Source organism: Ursus americanus, chromosome 20 (genome assembly GCF_024610735.1).
Source record: "Ursus americanus isolate L20-20 chromosome 20, mUrsAme1.1.p, whole genome shotgun sequence".
Taxonomy (NCBI): Eukaryota; Metazoa; Chordata; class Mammalia; order Carnivora; family Ursidae; genus Ursus; species Ursus americanus.
The window spans coordinates 46974209-46988170 of NC_142146.1; the positions used below are offsets into that span (position 1 = coordinate 46974209).

General features: G+C 38.8%; 1 protein-coding gene across 28 annotated transcripts in view; it reads left to right on the forward strand.

Moving 5' to 3' along the window:
* Window positions 1–13962, forward strand: part of MBNL1 (muscleblind like splicing regulator 1) — a 196859-nt gene that overhangs the window by 153882 nt on the left and 29015 nt on the right. For 24 of the 28 annotated variants that reach the window (XM_045812368.2, XM_045812487.2, XM_045812478.2 and 21 more), the window contains 3 exons: window positions 2060–2230; window positions 3238–3348; window positions 12102–12302. In XM_045812368.2, coding sequence (XP_045668324.1) covers window positions 2060–2230; window positions 3238–3348; window positions 12102–12302 — 483 coding nt within the window. The remainder of the gene's footprint in view (window positions 1–2059; window positions 2231–3237; window positions 3349–12101; window positions 12303–13962) is intronic. The other 4 variants (XM_045812413.2, XM_045812428.2, XM_045812443.2 and 1 more) reach the window with 1 other exon arrangement.

Sequence of the window (13962 nt, forward strand, 5' to 3'; positions counted from 1 at the left end):
GTTGGCCAGCCTAGTGCAAGGCCTAGGGCTATCTCTGTGCTATTTACGGAGCTATAGAAACTGATCTGAGTGAATTGACAGTAACCGAATTCTGAGGGTGGATATAATCTTGCTTATTTTCACTTAAATAGATCCAATATTAGTAAGAAATATGATGTGGAGATCCTGAGAACCAGAATCTCTCCTAGAGCCAAATTGTTCTTTGTCCTGAGAAAGGTGGGTAGCCCTGAGATCGCACCAAGTGTTAGCCATGAGCTTATTTACGTCGGCCAGGTGTTCTCTCTGGTTTCTCTTGTGACTCTAAGCGTTGTTTTTTGGTAGAAGTTACTTTTCATCTGGATGCTTTCAAACGTGCTCATGATCTCAACAGATACCAAGCATGATTTCATATGGAATAAGTCATAAATATATAAATGTTACTTTGTGAATATATCAATAGGCATAACTAAGAGATATGATAAAATTACCTTTGTGGCAATATTTTGTTTTTCTTTTGTTGGATATACGATTGAAGGGGTGGGGGTGGTGGCAAATAGCAGCTCCTGACCTTTACCTTGGTCACAGAGTGCCGTGCAGTGCCAAGGGCACGACATATACGTTATCTCCTCTGATCTTCATAATAAACATATGGTGTAGGTCATATAGCAGTTTTGAAATGGATAAAAGGCCTGAGACTTAAAGAAGTTAGTTTTGTATGCAGTTCTCGCTGCTGATGGGAGACCGAGGCCTCTACCCTAGGTCTTGGGACCTGTCTGTTCCTTGGTATCAACTACTGTCTTCTGCTGCCTTCTGATTTAAAGTATTATTAGTGATGCTTTATTACATAAAGCTTGCTAAAATGAAAGTCAGTATCCTATGATATTAGCCCTTTGCAGAAACTTATTCCTAAAAATCTGAATCAAAACAAGCCAGAAATAGATCTTTCAAATTAGGATTGTGACAAGATTTTTATCACAAATGTGAGCATGCTGAGTCAGTTTACAGTATAAGGTCAAATTATGGCAAATGGATTTTTCTTAGAAAAATCAAAGAAAGCTCAGGAAAGTGGTTGATGGCTTCAATTGAATCTTTCTTTGACCCTCCCAAACAGTTCTAATTAGATTTATTGGTGAAAGAAGTTGTCAAGGTAATAATTGATGAGACCTTTTACTATAAAGACTCAAGAACATATTGAAATAAGAAGGAAAGAGTGGAATGATGATAGTATTGAAATAATATGAAATAAATCCCATATACAGTATTTCATATTACAGAGTTTAATATATATTTTTGATGAAAAGAACTGTCCCAGAAGGAAGGATATATTCAAGTTTCTTATTTTTTACCAACATTGTGGTTCTCCGTTTTACATTGTAAATGTTTTGGAGGGTATATATGTCTATTTCCTATTGTTTTATAGCTCTTGGGCCACGGAGACTAGACTTATCTTTGAAAGGTTAAAGGCTACATTTTTTCCAGTGTTTCATTATACTTACTAATCTCTGTACAGTGGGAACATTTGGGCATTTTCTGTTTTTCGTCTGTAAATTTCTTAATACATGGGTTTGTAAAGCTTAATGTGATTTAATTTGATTTGTTTTGAGACAGTAGTAAAGGTGCTTAACTGAAGATACAGTGTGTCTTGAATCCTCTAAGTTCATTTCCTTAGAACCCAATACAAGTAAAAATAGATGCTAAAACTTCATGATTCTGTTGGGCTTATTAAAGTTAACCAGGAGATTCAGAAGGAGCTAATATTCTTCATTTCATTTTCTTTATTTTAATATTACCCTGGCAGTTTGTAGATTTTTTAAACTTGGACCTAGAAATATTAGTGCTAATATTAAAAGAAGGGAACTTCTTTAAGCTTTAAGACTTTTTCAAATGTCTTAACTCCTCATTTTGATAATGCATTTGGGTGAATTCATTACTTATTCTAAATGTATGATAAATAGATATGGACAATACAGTGTGTTAGAGACCCATGGTAGATCTAGGTGGTAGGTTTGCATTATTTTTATTTTTTAAGATTTGCTGGCCTCATCTTTTTTAAATGATATTTTCTGCTTTTGTTTTTTAGGGTCGTTGCTCCAGGGAGAACTGCAAATATCTTCATCCACCCCCACACTTAAAAACGCAATTGGAGATAAATGGGCGCAATAACTTGATTCAGCAGAAGAACATGGCCATGTTGGCCCAGCAAATGCAACTAGCCAATGCCATGATGCCCGGTGCCCCATTGCAACCCGTGGTAAGCACGTTGTCAGCCCTCGTTCATCAAGTTTGTAATTCTAAGTGCTCAGTTTCAGTATGAAAGTAATGATAGCTAGCTCTCGATTAAGTGAACATTCATAACAGTATCAGGTGTCTTGCATTTTCTAGCAAAATTACCAAGCAAACCAGTTTTCACACTGTGAAGCTACTCATCTTCTCGCTAAATCATGTGGAAATTTACTTATGGCCCCTAAAATTCTCTTCACACGAAATCCTATGATTTGCAGGTGTTAAAATGGTCATCAAACTCATCAGTATAGTCCATGTGCCTTTAGACTCCCTTTAATGGTAATAATAGTTTTAAAATTTGGTATATATCATCTTTAGTTTTGAGAAAAATTTTACCTTTCCTCCTTCCTTGAAGAGAATCTGTTTGCATCATTTTCTTTATTGGAAAGGAGCCTTTGTTATTCTTTCAAACTCAAATCGAAATTATTTTATAGTTACAAATGCTAGCAAAATTCTGACAGTGGTGAATCAATATCATGCATTAAAAGAGACCTAATCAGGCGAGGCAGAAACTCCCAGGGCTTTTGAGCAAAGAGCTAAATATTTTAAACTGTAGGTGGTCATAGAGATTTGATGTTTACCAAGGAGTGTATGTGAATAACTTTTGATTCTGAGCACATATATTTATTTATTTATTTGGGGTTTGGGGAAGTATATATGATAAATGACTTTAATAACCTTTACTCACATTTATTCATAAAAATGTAAGATGACTATCATAAGTAATTTTAGATTACAAAAGGCATTCTGATGTTAATTTTGATATAGTAATTATTAATTGCATGTTAAAATTTGTGATGATCAGAATATATGTGTCAGTAATTTATGTCACTAACTTATATGCAATATTATGCGGTTACGGGAATGTAAAGACGCACATTTTTCTGATATGCTAACTGTAGCATGTGTGCTAACTAATTTTTTTCCTAATACATTTTAACACCTGAACTCAATGTAATTATTATTCTCTCTTAGAACTTAATGCACCAATCATTCCAAAAAAGAGGGGGGGATTGCATTTCGAGGTGGGAGGGATCTCCATATCACATCGGCAGTGATACCAATTATCAGTACTATACAGTTGAGGTGAGAGAATATTATAATTCTGTGTCTGTTTTAACCTGATATATTTTTTTCCATTATTGGGGGCTCAGTTAAAAATATGATATCTTAAATTTATTTTTGTGGCATCTGCTAATATTTTATCTGCATTGGGATAGCATGAAGAGATTTCCATTTGGAAAAAAAAAAGTTTTAGTTATAATCATCCTCACTAGCATAAAATACAGGACAAGAGGTATCTTTTACAGACGGCCCTCTCACACAGTTTCAAAGAAATGATAAATCCTTGGGGTGGCTACTACCTTAGCTGATATAAGATCTCTCCTTGATGTGAGATACTTTGTACCACTTAAACGTTTAAAGCGTGTTTACCGTCAGGCTCTACCCTCTCACTGACCAGCAGCACCTCTGAGGTCAGCAGGTGTAATTCCCATACTGACGGAAACAGTGCTGGTCATGGCATTGAGCTCCTCACTGTGAAGTCTTGGCCCATCTCCTGACTTTGTCCTTGAGCTTTACTCTCAAGGCCATTCCAGGGTCATCATATGGGTAACCCTGGGACAGACTGTAAACAATGTTTATGCTCGTGTCTATAAAATATAGTAACAAATTTGTGGTGTGCATGAAATCACAAAATCACAATTTCTGAAACCATCAGACAAATCACATTTCCTGGTGTTTTTGTTGGAAAATTCTCTACTTAGACAAAACATTTCTTTTTATTAGTTGTGAGCACATTCAGGCTTTATGTTAATTTTCCCTAGTATGACTAGATTTGAATGCAGAATTACCCTTCTGCTAAAGGCATCCTGAGATCATAGTCTAAAAATACACTCTGTTCAGGGTGACGTTTTTGTAATAAGTATAGAAGTCGTTTTAATTATTCAATTTTAAAGCATTTGGGGCTTTAATGACTGTAGAGAAGGCTTTAATCCAGGAAATCTGCCTTCAAAACCCCACCTGAGACTTTTCGATCCTTTGTGTAGTCAGCCCTGCTGATGAGGGTAATCATATAGAGATTCAGAAATAAATGAGATGGTCATAACCAGCTGCTTACTGGAACTTGAATGCTGGGTCAACAAATATAGGGATTATAACGCTGGAAGCAGCCAGGTGACTAATACGGACCATGGTTGCACTCAGAGAGGATGGCCGCTAGTACAGATGTTAGTGTTTGAAGACACAGCACATGCTTGGATCCAGCCCAGGAAGAGGTTCTGTTGAAGGAGATGATACTGTGAGCAGATCGATGATATCAGGAGCAATAGGAGTACCTGAGCAGTTTCAGGGTTTGTAGTCAAGTAGGTGAAGACTCCTATTTTTTTAGGGCTAACGAGTTTGGCCCCTAAAATGTAGCTGAAGGAGCACGAGGAGGAGAGGAGCTGGGAAGTTCTAATCAGACCTAGAAGCATCTGCTATTGTGCCTGGCATGTAGCGAGATCAAAAATTGCTTGATGAGTGAAAGAATGAAGTAAGGAGTTTCCTGAATACAAGGAAGACAGGCAGAGGTTTGTGGTAGTTTACCTGGCCCTGTGATTCCAAAGGAATCGTCAGCAGGAACCAGAGTACAAGCCCCATTATAGAGACTGCAGCATAGAATGGGGCATACAGCTGGAGATAGCTTAGCGCACTATTAGCAGAGGCAGCCAGGGGCTTGTTGAGGGCCCCGTTGAGATCAGGCAGTAGCTACTATACCACTCCACTGGGTTTTCATCTTCTCAGAAATTCTGAGAGACTGGGTTTCTCAATTTCAGGTCTTCAAAAGATGGCACTGAACTGACTTGGGGGATGCAGGGATTTTTTGGAGAGTTTCCGGTTTTCGCAGACTTTATTCTGCTGTTATGAAATGCACCAAGCAAAGAGCCAGAAAGAAGACTTCCATATTGGGGGCAGATATAACACTCTGAAGGCATTTCCTGCACTGACTGCTTTTTGTATCATAAATCCTCACGACCATCCTATAAAGCAGATATTATTATCTCAACTTTAGAGATAAAGACACAAGAGGTTCGGAAAGGTTAAGTAATTTGCCCAAGGCACATGGCTAGTGCGTAGCAGGGCCGGGATTTTAACCCAAGCTGTACAGTTCCGGCATCCAGGCTGTAGAAACACTAATTGGAGACATGCCACCAACCAGCTCTGGGTCCTTGGTTGATTCATTTAAAATCTCTGACCTTCATTAACATAGAGGGATAAGCTTCAAATATATCATCTGCAAGTTCCTAACAATCTCATAATTATTTCCTTTTCATAAGTTGAGAAAATAAGTAGTTGAAAATAAGTAATTGAATTTACCTGTGTTTCTACTCCCTAAAATTTGCATAAGAAATTATTAAGTAACTGGCATTAATTCTATTATCATTTCTAAGCCCCTAAGAAAAATGTAAAAAGATCATATTTCTCTATATTATATGATCTTTGAAGAGAAATGGATATAGTATTTGATTATCCAAATGTAAAAAATTAAATATCTGGATTTTTTTCTAAGTACTACTTTAAAAAAAATTATTACATTGCCATGCACTATCTGATGCAGAGATAATCCAACCAGAAAACTAAGCAACCTAACCAAATATAGACCATATCTTGTGGCTCACAACTTGGAAGCATCTGGTGTATTTGATCCACCCCAGAAAGATGTCTTCAGCAGTTCTGTCGATTCCAGGCTTGTGTCATTGCCTTGAAGAGCTCTGCATAAGCAGTGGTTATGAAGAGCTGTATCTGAGTTGTACTTCCACTCCACTCCTGGGCCTCTCCCTGCACGCCCAAAGCTTAGCCTTAGCCATCCATAATTTCTGAGGGCAGCTCCCTTTAAGGCACACACACCTAGCTGTCTCGAGGTATATAACTCAAGTTGAATTCCCGCGCATTTCATGAATTTGAAGTAGCCGAAGGATAAAGAAATTCAAAGTTATTGGACTTTCCTAAAAAGTCTTCGGAGCTCCTCTGCTGTTCCTATCGCCTCCCCTTTGCTGTCCTGGTGTTCCTGGGTCACTGTTGTTGGCGGTTGAGTGCTAAAAGCTTTAAAGTCATCATTTGTCACATTTCCAGGAACACCTAGAATTCTTAAATTGGTTTTTAGTGCTGTACTCTCTGGGTTTCCCAACTAGTGATTGAGGTAGGGCCACTTCGTGAGAAAGTGTTTCCAGTAAACTGTTGCCGTGGCCGTCATCCGTGCTCCATGCACCTGCCTGTTCCCCGAGCAGCTTGAGGATGGGCCCAAATCTTAGGGACCAGGCTGTATGTGTTGATGCCTTTTTACTTGGTGGGCCAGAAGTGAGTCTTCTTTATGTAAGTGTTTGTTACTTCAGTAACACTAGATTGAAGGGTAAGGTGACATTAAAAATAAAGCCAGCTGGACATTGTGATTTGTCTGGTCAACAAGTCAGTCTAGAAGCAGACTTTAAAACAATATTTCTTATTTTATTCCAGTCATATGCTGCATTCTTAGAAAAAAAGAAGGACATCGTAATGTGAATTTGTTGAAAACTCCCGTTAGCCTTTGGCTGTTTAATACTCAAAATAATTGTTTATAGGGACTTCTCTTGCTCTTGTGCAGGGGTGTGTGTACCCAGAAACACGGCTTCATATACCTTGATTATGTGCTGTCAAGTAAAAAAAAAAAAAGCTTTATTTTTTTACTGCTTGCAAGTTCAGTCTTTACAAACACACACACACCCACACACACACAGACGCGCATGCACAAAGGTAAAATCTCGAAAAATCGGACAAAATTTGTATTCCATAAATCGCATCAAATACTGATTAGATACTATTTATTGTATATACCCCATCCATTTTTTTTTTAAATCACAAACACTGTTTCACATAATATATTAAAATAAGTTAGGGCCCCTATGATATTTGCAACATTACAGTATGGTAATACCACAGTACTGAAACTTAGAAAGCTCAGTATTAAACAAACAAACAAACAAACAAAAAACTGCAAAACAAAACTGAAAAAAATGACACTTTTCAAACAAGCATCCTAGAACGATTCATGATTACATTGTCAAGTGGAGAGGAAGTAACATTAAACTGCTTTGTTTAACATTCCCATAGCTCTACTAGAAACTATTTAACGCATTTGCTAGTGAGTTTGTGCGCTGGAGAAACAGAGCAAATGCATTCCTACGGTCACGAAGCGGGTGTGTGCAGACGAGCAGAGTGGATGGCAGCCGCAGGGCTATGCAGAGTGAGGGAAGCGCGGTGCAGAACACACGCTCTGAGGCCTGCAGTTTGAGGAGAAGAGAGGGTTAAGTAAACACACGTGGTGATCAATGCCAAATTCAAGTGGTGAGGAGTTCTATGGTAACAGAGGGTAGGAAGAAACCTCTTCATAGTTGGAGATGTGGGCGGATCACGGGAAACTTGAAGAGAAAGAGTCGTGATTCTTGAAGCGTGATTAGGAATTAAACAGGAGGGCTGGGCAGGAACAACCTTCCATGTAGAGGGAAAAGCATTGTTCAGAAGAAAGCTGTGAGGAAACATGTCTCCTTGGAGACCTCACATACAATCAGAGATCTGAACCTGTTTCTATTTTTCAATAGTAGAAGACCACGTAATGTATAGAAGGGGAATGACCCAGGAGATTTTTAACTAGTACTGCCGAGATTGTGATGAGCGGGGAGTGCCAGGGCGTTCGGGCGTTGAAGTTCTCCAGAGGATTCTAACGGCCAGCCAGCCCCGAGAACCACTGGTGTCAGGATCACCTGGAACCAGACACACCTATGTCCCCATCCTAACATGCTCTCCTTTGTGATGATGGACACATAGCTCTGTGAGCCCTTTTTCTTGTCTGAAAAATGGGAGGACTAATAAAGCCCACCTGACAAGACTGTAATTCACTCACACATTCCTTCATTCACTCACTTACTCAGTGTATATTTATTGAGTACTTACTATGTGCTAGGCATTTAGCTAGATCCTGGGGATTTAACAGTGAACGATACAGATATGCACCCCCCAACTCAAAGCAGAAACAATGGAGTTTTTGCCTGTTTGCCCATGGAGTTTATATTTTACTGTTAGGTGAGTTAAATATAATAACATAGGCAAAGCCCTTAGCACAATGCGTGGCACACAATAAACAGAAAGAATTATAGTAATAAGCATGTTTGCACACATTTAGCTAGGGTCATCATGTGAAATTGAATATTGTTTTAATTTCTAATAAAACCTGATTACTATAATGGAATCAAAATATCTCATTTAAAACAAACAAGTGATTAGCCCATAAATGCACCAGCATTAGTAAGATTACAATTTGTTTTTCTCTGCTGAGGGTGTTCACTGGCAAAAGGCAATCATAAGCCAGCCTTCTTTATGCCTTCCAGGAACAAAGATATCTGTAAATCATTATTACAGGGATGTAGTCAGTATCAAATACACCAATTACGTAGTTATATGTTATCCTGTGGATGCTTCAGAGAAAATCGGATGCACTTGATAATACCATAGCATTAATGTCTGTCCTTGCGATTCTGCCGAACCCCTCTGCAGGATGGCTTCTGGAAAGGAGACTTGGCAGCGGCCCCAGTTCAAGCGCCTCACTAATCTGATTAGGGCACTGATGGGGCCAGGCAGTGACCTACCTCCAACAAGGTGCTCTTTGAAAAAGGAATGTGACAAATTTACAAAAACTCAAAATAAAGGAAGGAATGTTGCACTTCCTGGGGGCAGCTTTTGGAATCAAGTTTCAAAGTACAGGGCTATTATTATCATCAATCCTCTGCTGCTTTAGCAAATAGCTCCACTTATCTGGAGAGGGGACAATTGGAGAGAATGCTTGCTGAATAGTTGATGTTTTAGATTTTTCACGCTGCTAGATTTTACTTGAGGACAGTGCCCTAAAATTCTTCAGATTTGAATTTGCTCTGTGCTGCATTAGTCAGAAAATCAATTCACGTGATGACTTTGTAGAAATAATCGGGCAGGAAAATTGTTGCCAGTTAGTGAGATCAATATTTTTATTTAGGAGAAGTATTCTTTTATCTGTGATACGCAACTGCTGTATTATATGCATCATGGATTATAAGTTTATTCAATGAGATTTAACAGAGCTGCATTTATTGGTCACTGGTCCTGTTTCTTAAAATAAGAATGCTTTTCTCTGCTTCTAAATAATGTACAGTGACATAAACATCTTAGTAACTTTCCAGAGTATACATTAAAAATCCACTACCTGGAAATACATGTTAATTCATAGCAATAGGTTATGAAGAGGAATGCTACAAATTGGCTCTGTTCTCTGTATTTTTTTTTTAAAGATTTTACTAATTTATTTGACAGAGATAGAGACAGCCAGCGAGAGAGGGAACACAAGCAGGGGGAGTGGAAGAGGAAGAAGCAGGCTCATAGCAGAGGAGCCTGATGTGGGGCTCGATCCCAGAATGCCGGAATCACGCCCTGAGCCGAAGGCAGACGCTTAACGGCTGAGCTACCCAGGCGCCCCTGTTCTCTGTATTTTAAACTGGTCTTCTGGTCTTTTATGCTAAATTTCGTATAATTTTTAAATACCTACTAGAAAATTAGAGTGCTGGTCTGGTTGAACTTGCACATATTATATCTGACAGTATGTAAGAGTGTATGTTCCACCTGAATATTTTTGAATAGAAGTCCAAGTTCAAGGTAGATTCACTGTACAGGTCAACCCTTGCCTTAGCTGCCATTAGACAGTGGAGCGGAGTAAGATCAGCTGCTGTTCAAGTAATTGTTGATGGACAGATTGCTCTGGACCCCAGCTTCTGGCCGATTATTGATTGTTTATGTCTGGAGCACTCAGGTAGTTTCCAATTGTCAGTGTTTTGGGCAGGGGTGGGAATAGAGATCAGAGGTATTATTTTAGGCCACTTCGTCAGGCAGGAGCCATCGACCTGGCAGGGCAGCTAACTATGGCATTCAAATCAACACGTCTGGAGGCATAATTATAACTTGAAAATCCCAGTGGAATGTACGGTGTATTATTTCTTCTCCCAAGTGAATCAGATTACGTATCAAATATTCTATTTTCCATGGTCTTCTTAGTAAGAATGTATACACTAGCTGCAAAGATTTCATCCTAAAATAATTTGTGAAGTCAAAAGACGAGTGCATCCCTTAGGACAAGGATTTTCAACCTGAACGCTGTTGACATTTGGGGCTGGATAATTCTTTGGTGTTGGGGGCTGTCCCGTGTGTTGCAGACCACTTAGCAGCATCCCTGGCCTCTATGCATTAGATGCAACAGCACCCCCCAGCTGTGACAATCAGAAATGTCTCCAGATGTCGCCACATGTGCCCTACAAGGCAAAATCACCCGTACATACTTGAGAACCACTGCCCCCAAGAAAAAGAACACTTGAATTCCATTGTACTCTTCTAAATACAGGAGAAGTCAGGGCCAGACTAAATAAGGACATATTTTATTTTTTAAAAACATTTCTTTTGAGCTATAAGAATGACTTTTATATCTCAGTTGCATAGGACTTGATTCCAAAGCTCTCTCGAATACCGTGTAAACTCAGGGTTCATCTAACTTCTTATTTCTGTAAGAGGGAAGAATTAGCTACCTTCTAATGTTCCCTTCATTCTAAAGAAGTTTCTGCGATTCTGTTCCTTACCACAGGGTAAAGAATTGTTAAGAAGTCCTTTAAAGAACAGGATCCATTTTGTCCATGAATTTTTGGGTTTTGGAGACAAACATTATTATTACATAAAACAGTAAACTTCAGGAATTGAAACCCCATTGAATTAGGAAGTTAAAAATACACCACCCATAAGGTGGAAAGATATGGTGCTACATTGTGCTTTAAAAACTGGAAAAGCAAATCGCTAAAGTAGCTTTCAGGTAAATTATTAAGTTCTACTCAAGAACAGATATATTTTCTGATATGCAAATCTTCATATCACAAGTAGAAACCACCCTCCTATATCCATGGAAGCATTCCTGGCAGAAATTCTATCTTGTGACATTTCAGTCAGTGCTATCTTGTGTATTTCTTTGAAAAATCGTGTAGCATTTGTTTAGTTTTCTGTTTCAGACTTCACATTCAGAATGGGTTCTCCCTAGTAAGGTAAATTCTTTGTTAAGTATTTCACAAGGGTGTGATAAGCTGGTAGAATATTTATAGTTTCTCCAGAAAAACATGCAACAAGTGAATATGCCAACACTTTACCTTATGTGTTCAAAAGAAATTGTGTCATCATCATCTTTCACATATCCCGTGAGATTTATTCACAGTTTATATTGACTGTGAAACTCTGTTGGCCACTGGGAGTTCTGCCTTACTTATTCCAAATAATAGGATACTTGCAACCCATTAACGGTTGTAAACAGATCTTTCAAGTTCATCTGACATAGCAGTTATAACATGTATTTCTTAGACAAGTTTCTAGGATTAAATCAGGACAAAAATGGAGATGAGGTGACCACAAGGAAGTTACTGTATTGAATAACTGATCTATTATTCAAAAAGAAATTACAAGTATTATCGATACCGAGTTTCAAAATCCCAGCAGAAATTTATTATATTTTAGAAAAACATTGACTTAATGAATGCTTATTTAAGAAACATTTTTATCCTGAGTGGGAGTAAAGAAACACAGAATTAAATGGGGGGAGGGAGGGAGGGAAGGAAGAATGAATTGTGGATGGATGGATGGAAGGATGCATGGATGGATGGATGGATGGATGGATGGATGGATGGATGGATGAAGGATCGATATATAATGTAGGCTATCAAATTCGAGCCAAGACCTGTATCTTAAATTTTGCTTTTTATTTTATTTTTCAGCCAATGTTTTCAGTTGCACCAAGCTTAGCCACCAATGCATCAGCAGCCTTTAATCCCTACCTGGGACCTGTGTCCCCAAGCCTGGTTCCAGCAGAGATCTTGCCGACCGCACCAATGTTGGTTACAGGGAATCCTGGGGTCCCTGTACCTGCGGCTGCTGCAGCTGCCGCACAGAAATTAATGCGGACAGACAGACTTGAGGTAGGAATGATGAGTCCATTTCTTCATGGACTCCATTCTGATTTTCGAAGTATGCTGTTTGTTTGCTTCTTCCTTGGCCAAAAAGGTTAAAAAAAAAAAAAATTGAAGCAGAGATTCTGGTTTAGTGTTTGGAGCATTTTGTGAGAATTGAGGTATGCTGTGTTTGACAAATGGAATGTGTATAAAAGCCACGGCATCCCTATGTATAACAGTGGAGAGGACCTTGAACCCTGGGGTCAAACTGCCTGTTCGCCTCATTATGTCTCAGGTTCCTCATCCTTAAAATGGACGTAATAACGGCACTTCTCTCAAAAAGTTAGGCCAATGTCTGGCACACAGCAAAGGCTCCCTAAATGTTCATTGTTTGTGTTGCTTCTAGTAAGAACAAATTCTGTTCCTCCCCTAACACTTTTGCTCAGTGACTATGGATCAAGCATTTTAAAATTTATTATTGCAAGTTTCCTCGCAGGCCTCACTGTATTTTGGTTGGAATAGCAAGGCGTGAAGTGTGCTCCGATAGAAGTTTTTAAATTGAGAATTGCATCATGCTCTAAGTCTCAGAGGCAAGGATGATCAGATGTATGTGCTTTGCTATTGCAGCACGATAAAGAAATGAAAGATATAATTCTTATATTGAAGGGTTGTTCAGAATTTCAGCATGGCTATAAATTAATGGATTTGGTAAACTCTACATGAAGAAAAAAAATGGCAACATCACTGTACAGTGAACCTCCAAAGCCTGGCATTCGTGTCCAAATAAGGAACAAAATGACTCTTTCTTCTTTTCCCTGGTTAGGATGAGGCAATACTTCAGGCTGAGAAGTTTTGAGTGTTGTTAATTACTGAGAAAGAGGCAAAATAAGGCTGTTGTGTGAACATAATTGACACTAATAATTTATCAGTTGAGCAGGAATTCATTTAATAAGCACCAATTTCTTGTTTATAGGGTTTCACTACATGCATTGTAGAAAGGATCTCAGATTTCAGCGTCGTTACAACTGCCACCACCTTTTTTGACTGTAGTAACAATAGCTGGTATTTACTGGGTATTTACTATCTACCCAACAGGGCGTTAACCCATCATGCATCACATAGTTCATCTTCAGAACAGTCTTCTGAGGAACATGCTATCATTAACTCCATCTTACAAGGCAATATGTTTAGGTGGAAAGTTGTGGCACAACTTATTCGAGGTCATGGAAAGGATGTTCCAGTTGGGTATGAACAGAGAACTCCATTGTTAAACAGTGTATAACTCGTTTCCATGCATGTGATAGCACAGAGAGGAAGCAAGCAATTTCGGCTCCTGTATATTCTTTAGAGTTGTGTGTTTTCTTGTTCAGACTTAGTTCTTACCTTTCGTGAATATTGTGAAAAAAGCTACTAATGAAGGGAGGACCAGAAGGAGAATTTAGAAAGGACTTTGCGACCTGGTTGCACGCCCCCTGTGGACCAAGGACCTCCGTGTACTGGAGAAACCCTTGACTTGTGGGTGGTTTGTCACTGTGCAGTCATACTTGCTCACTAGGAAACTGATGCTGTTTGCAGATAAGTTAGGAGGAAATTTAGAAAATTATAAATATTTAAAAATTACTGGATGCTTACCATGTGAATCACCTTCCCTCTCCCTCAATCTTTCTGAAGCATACCTTGGGTTCCT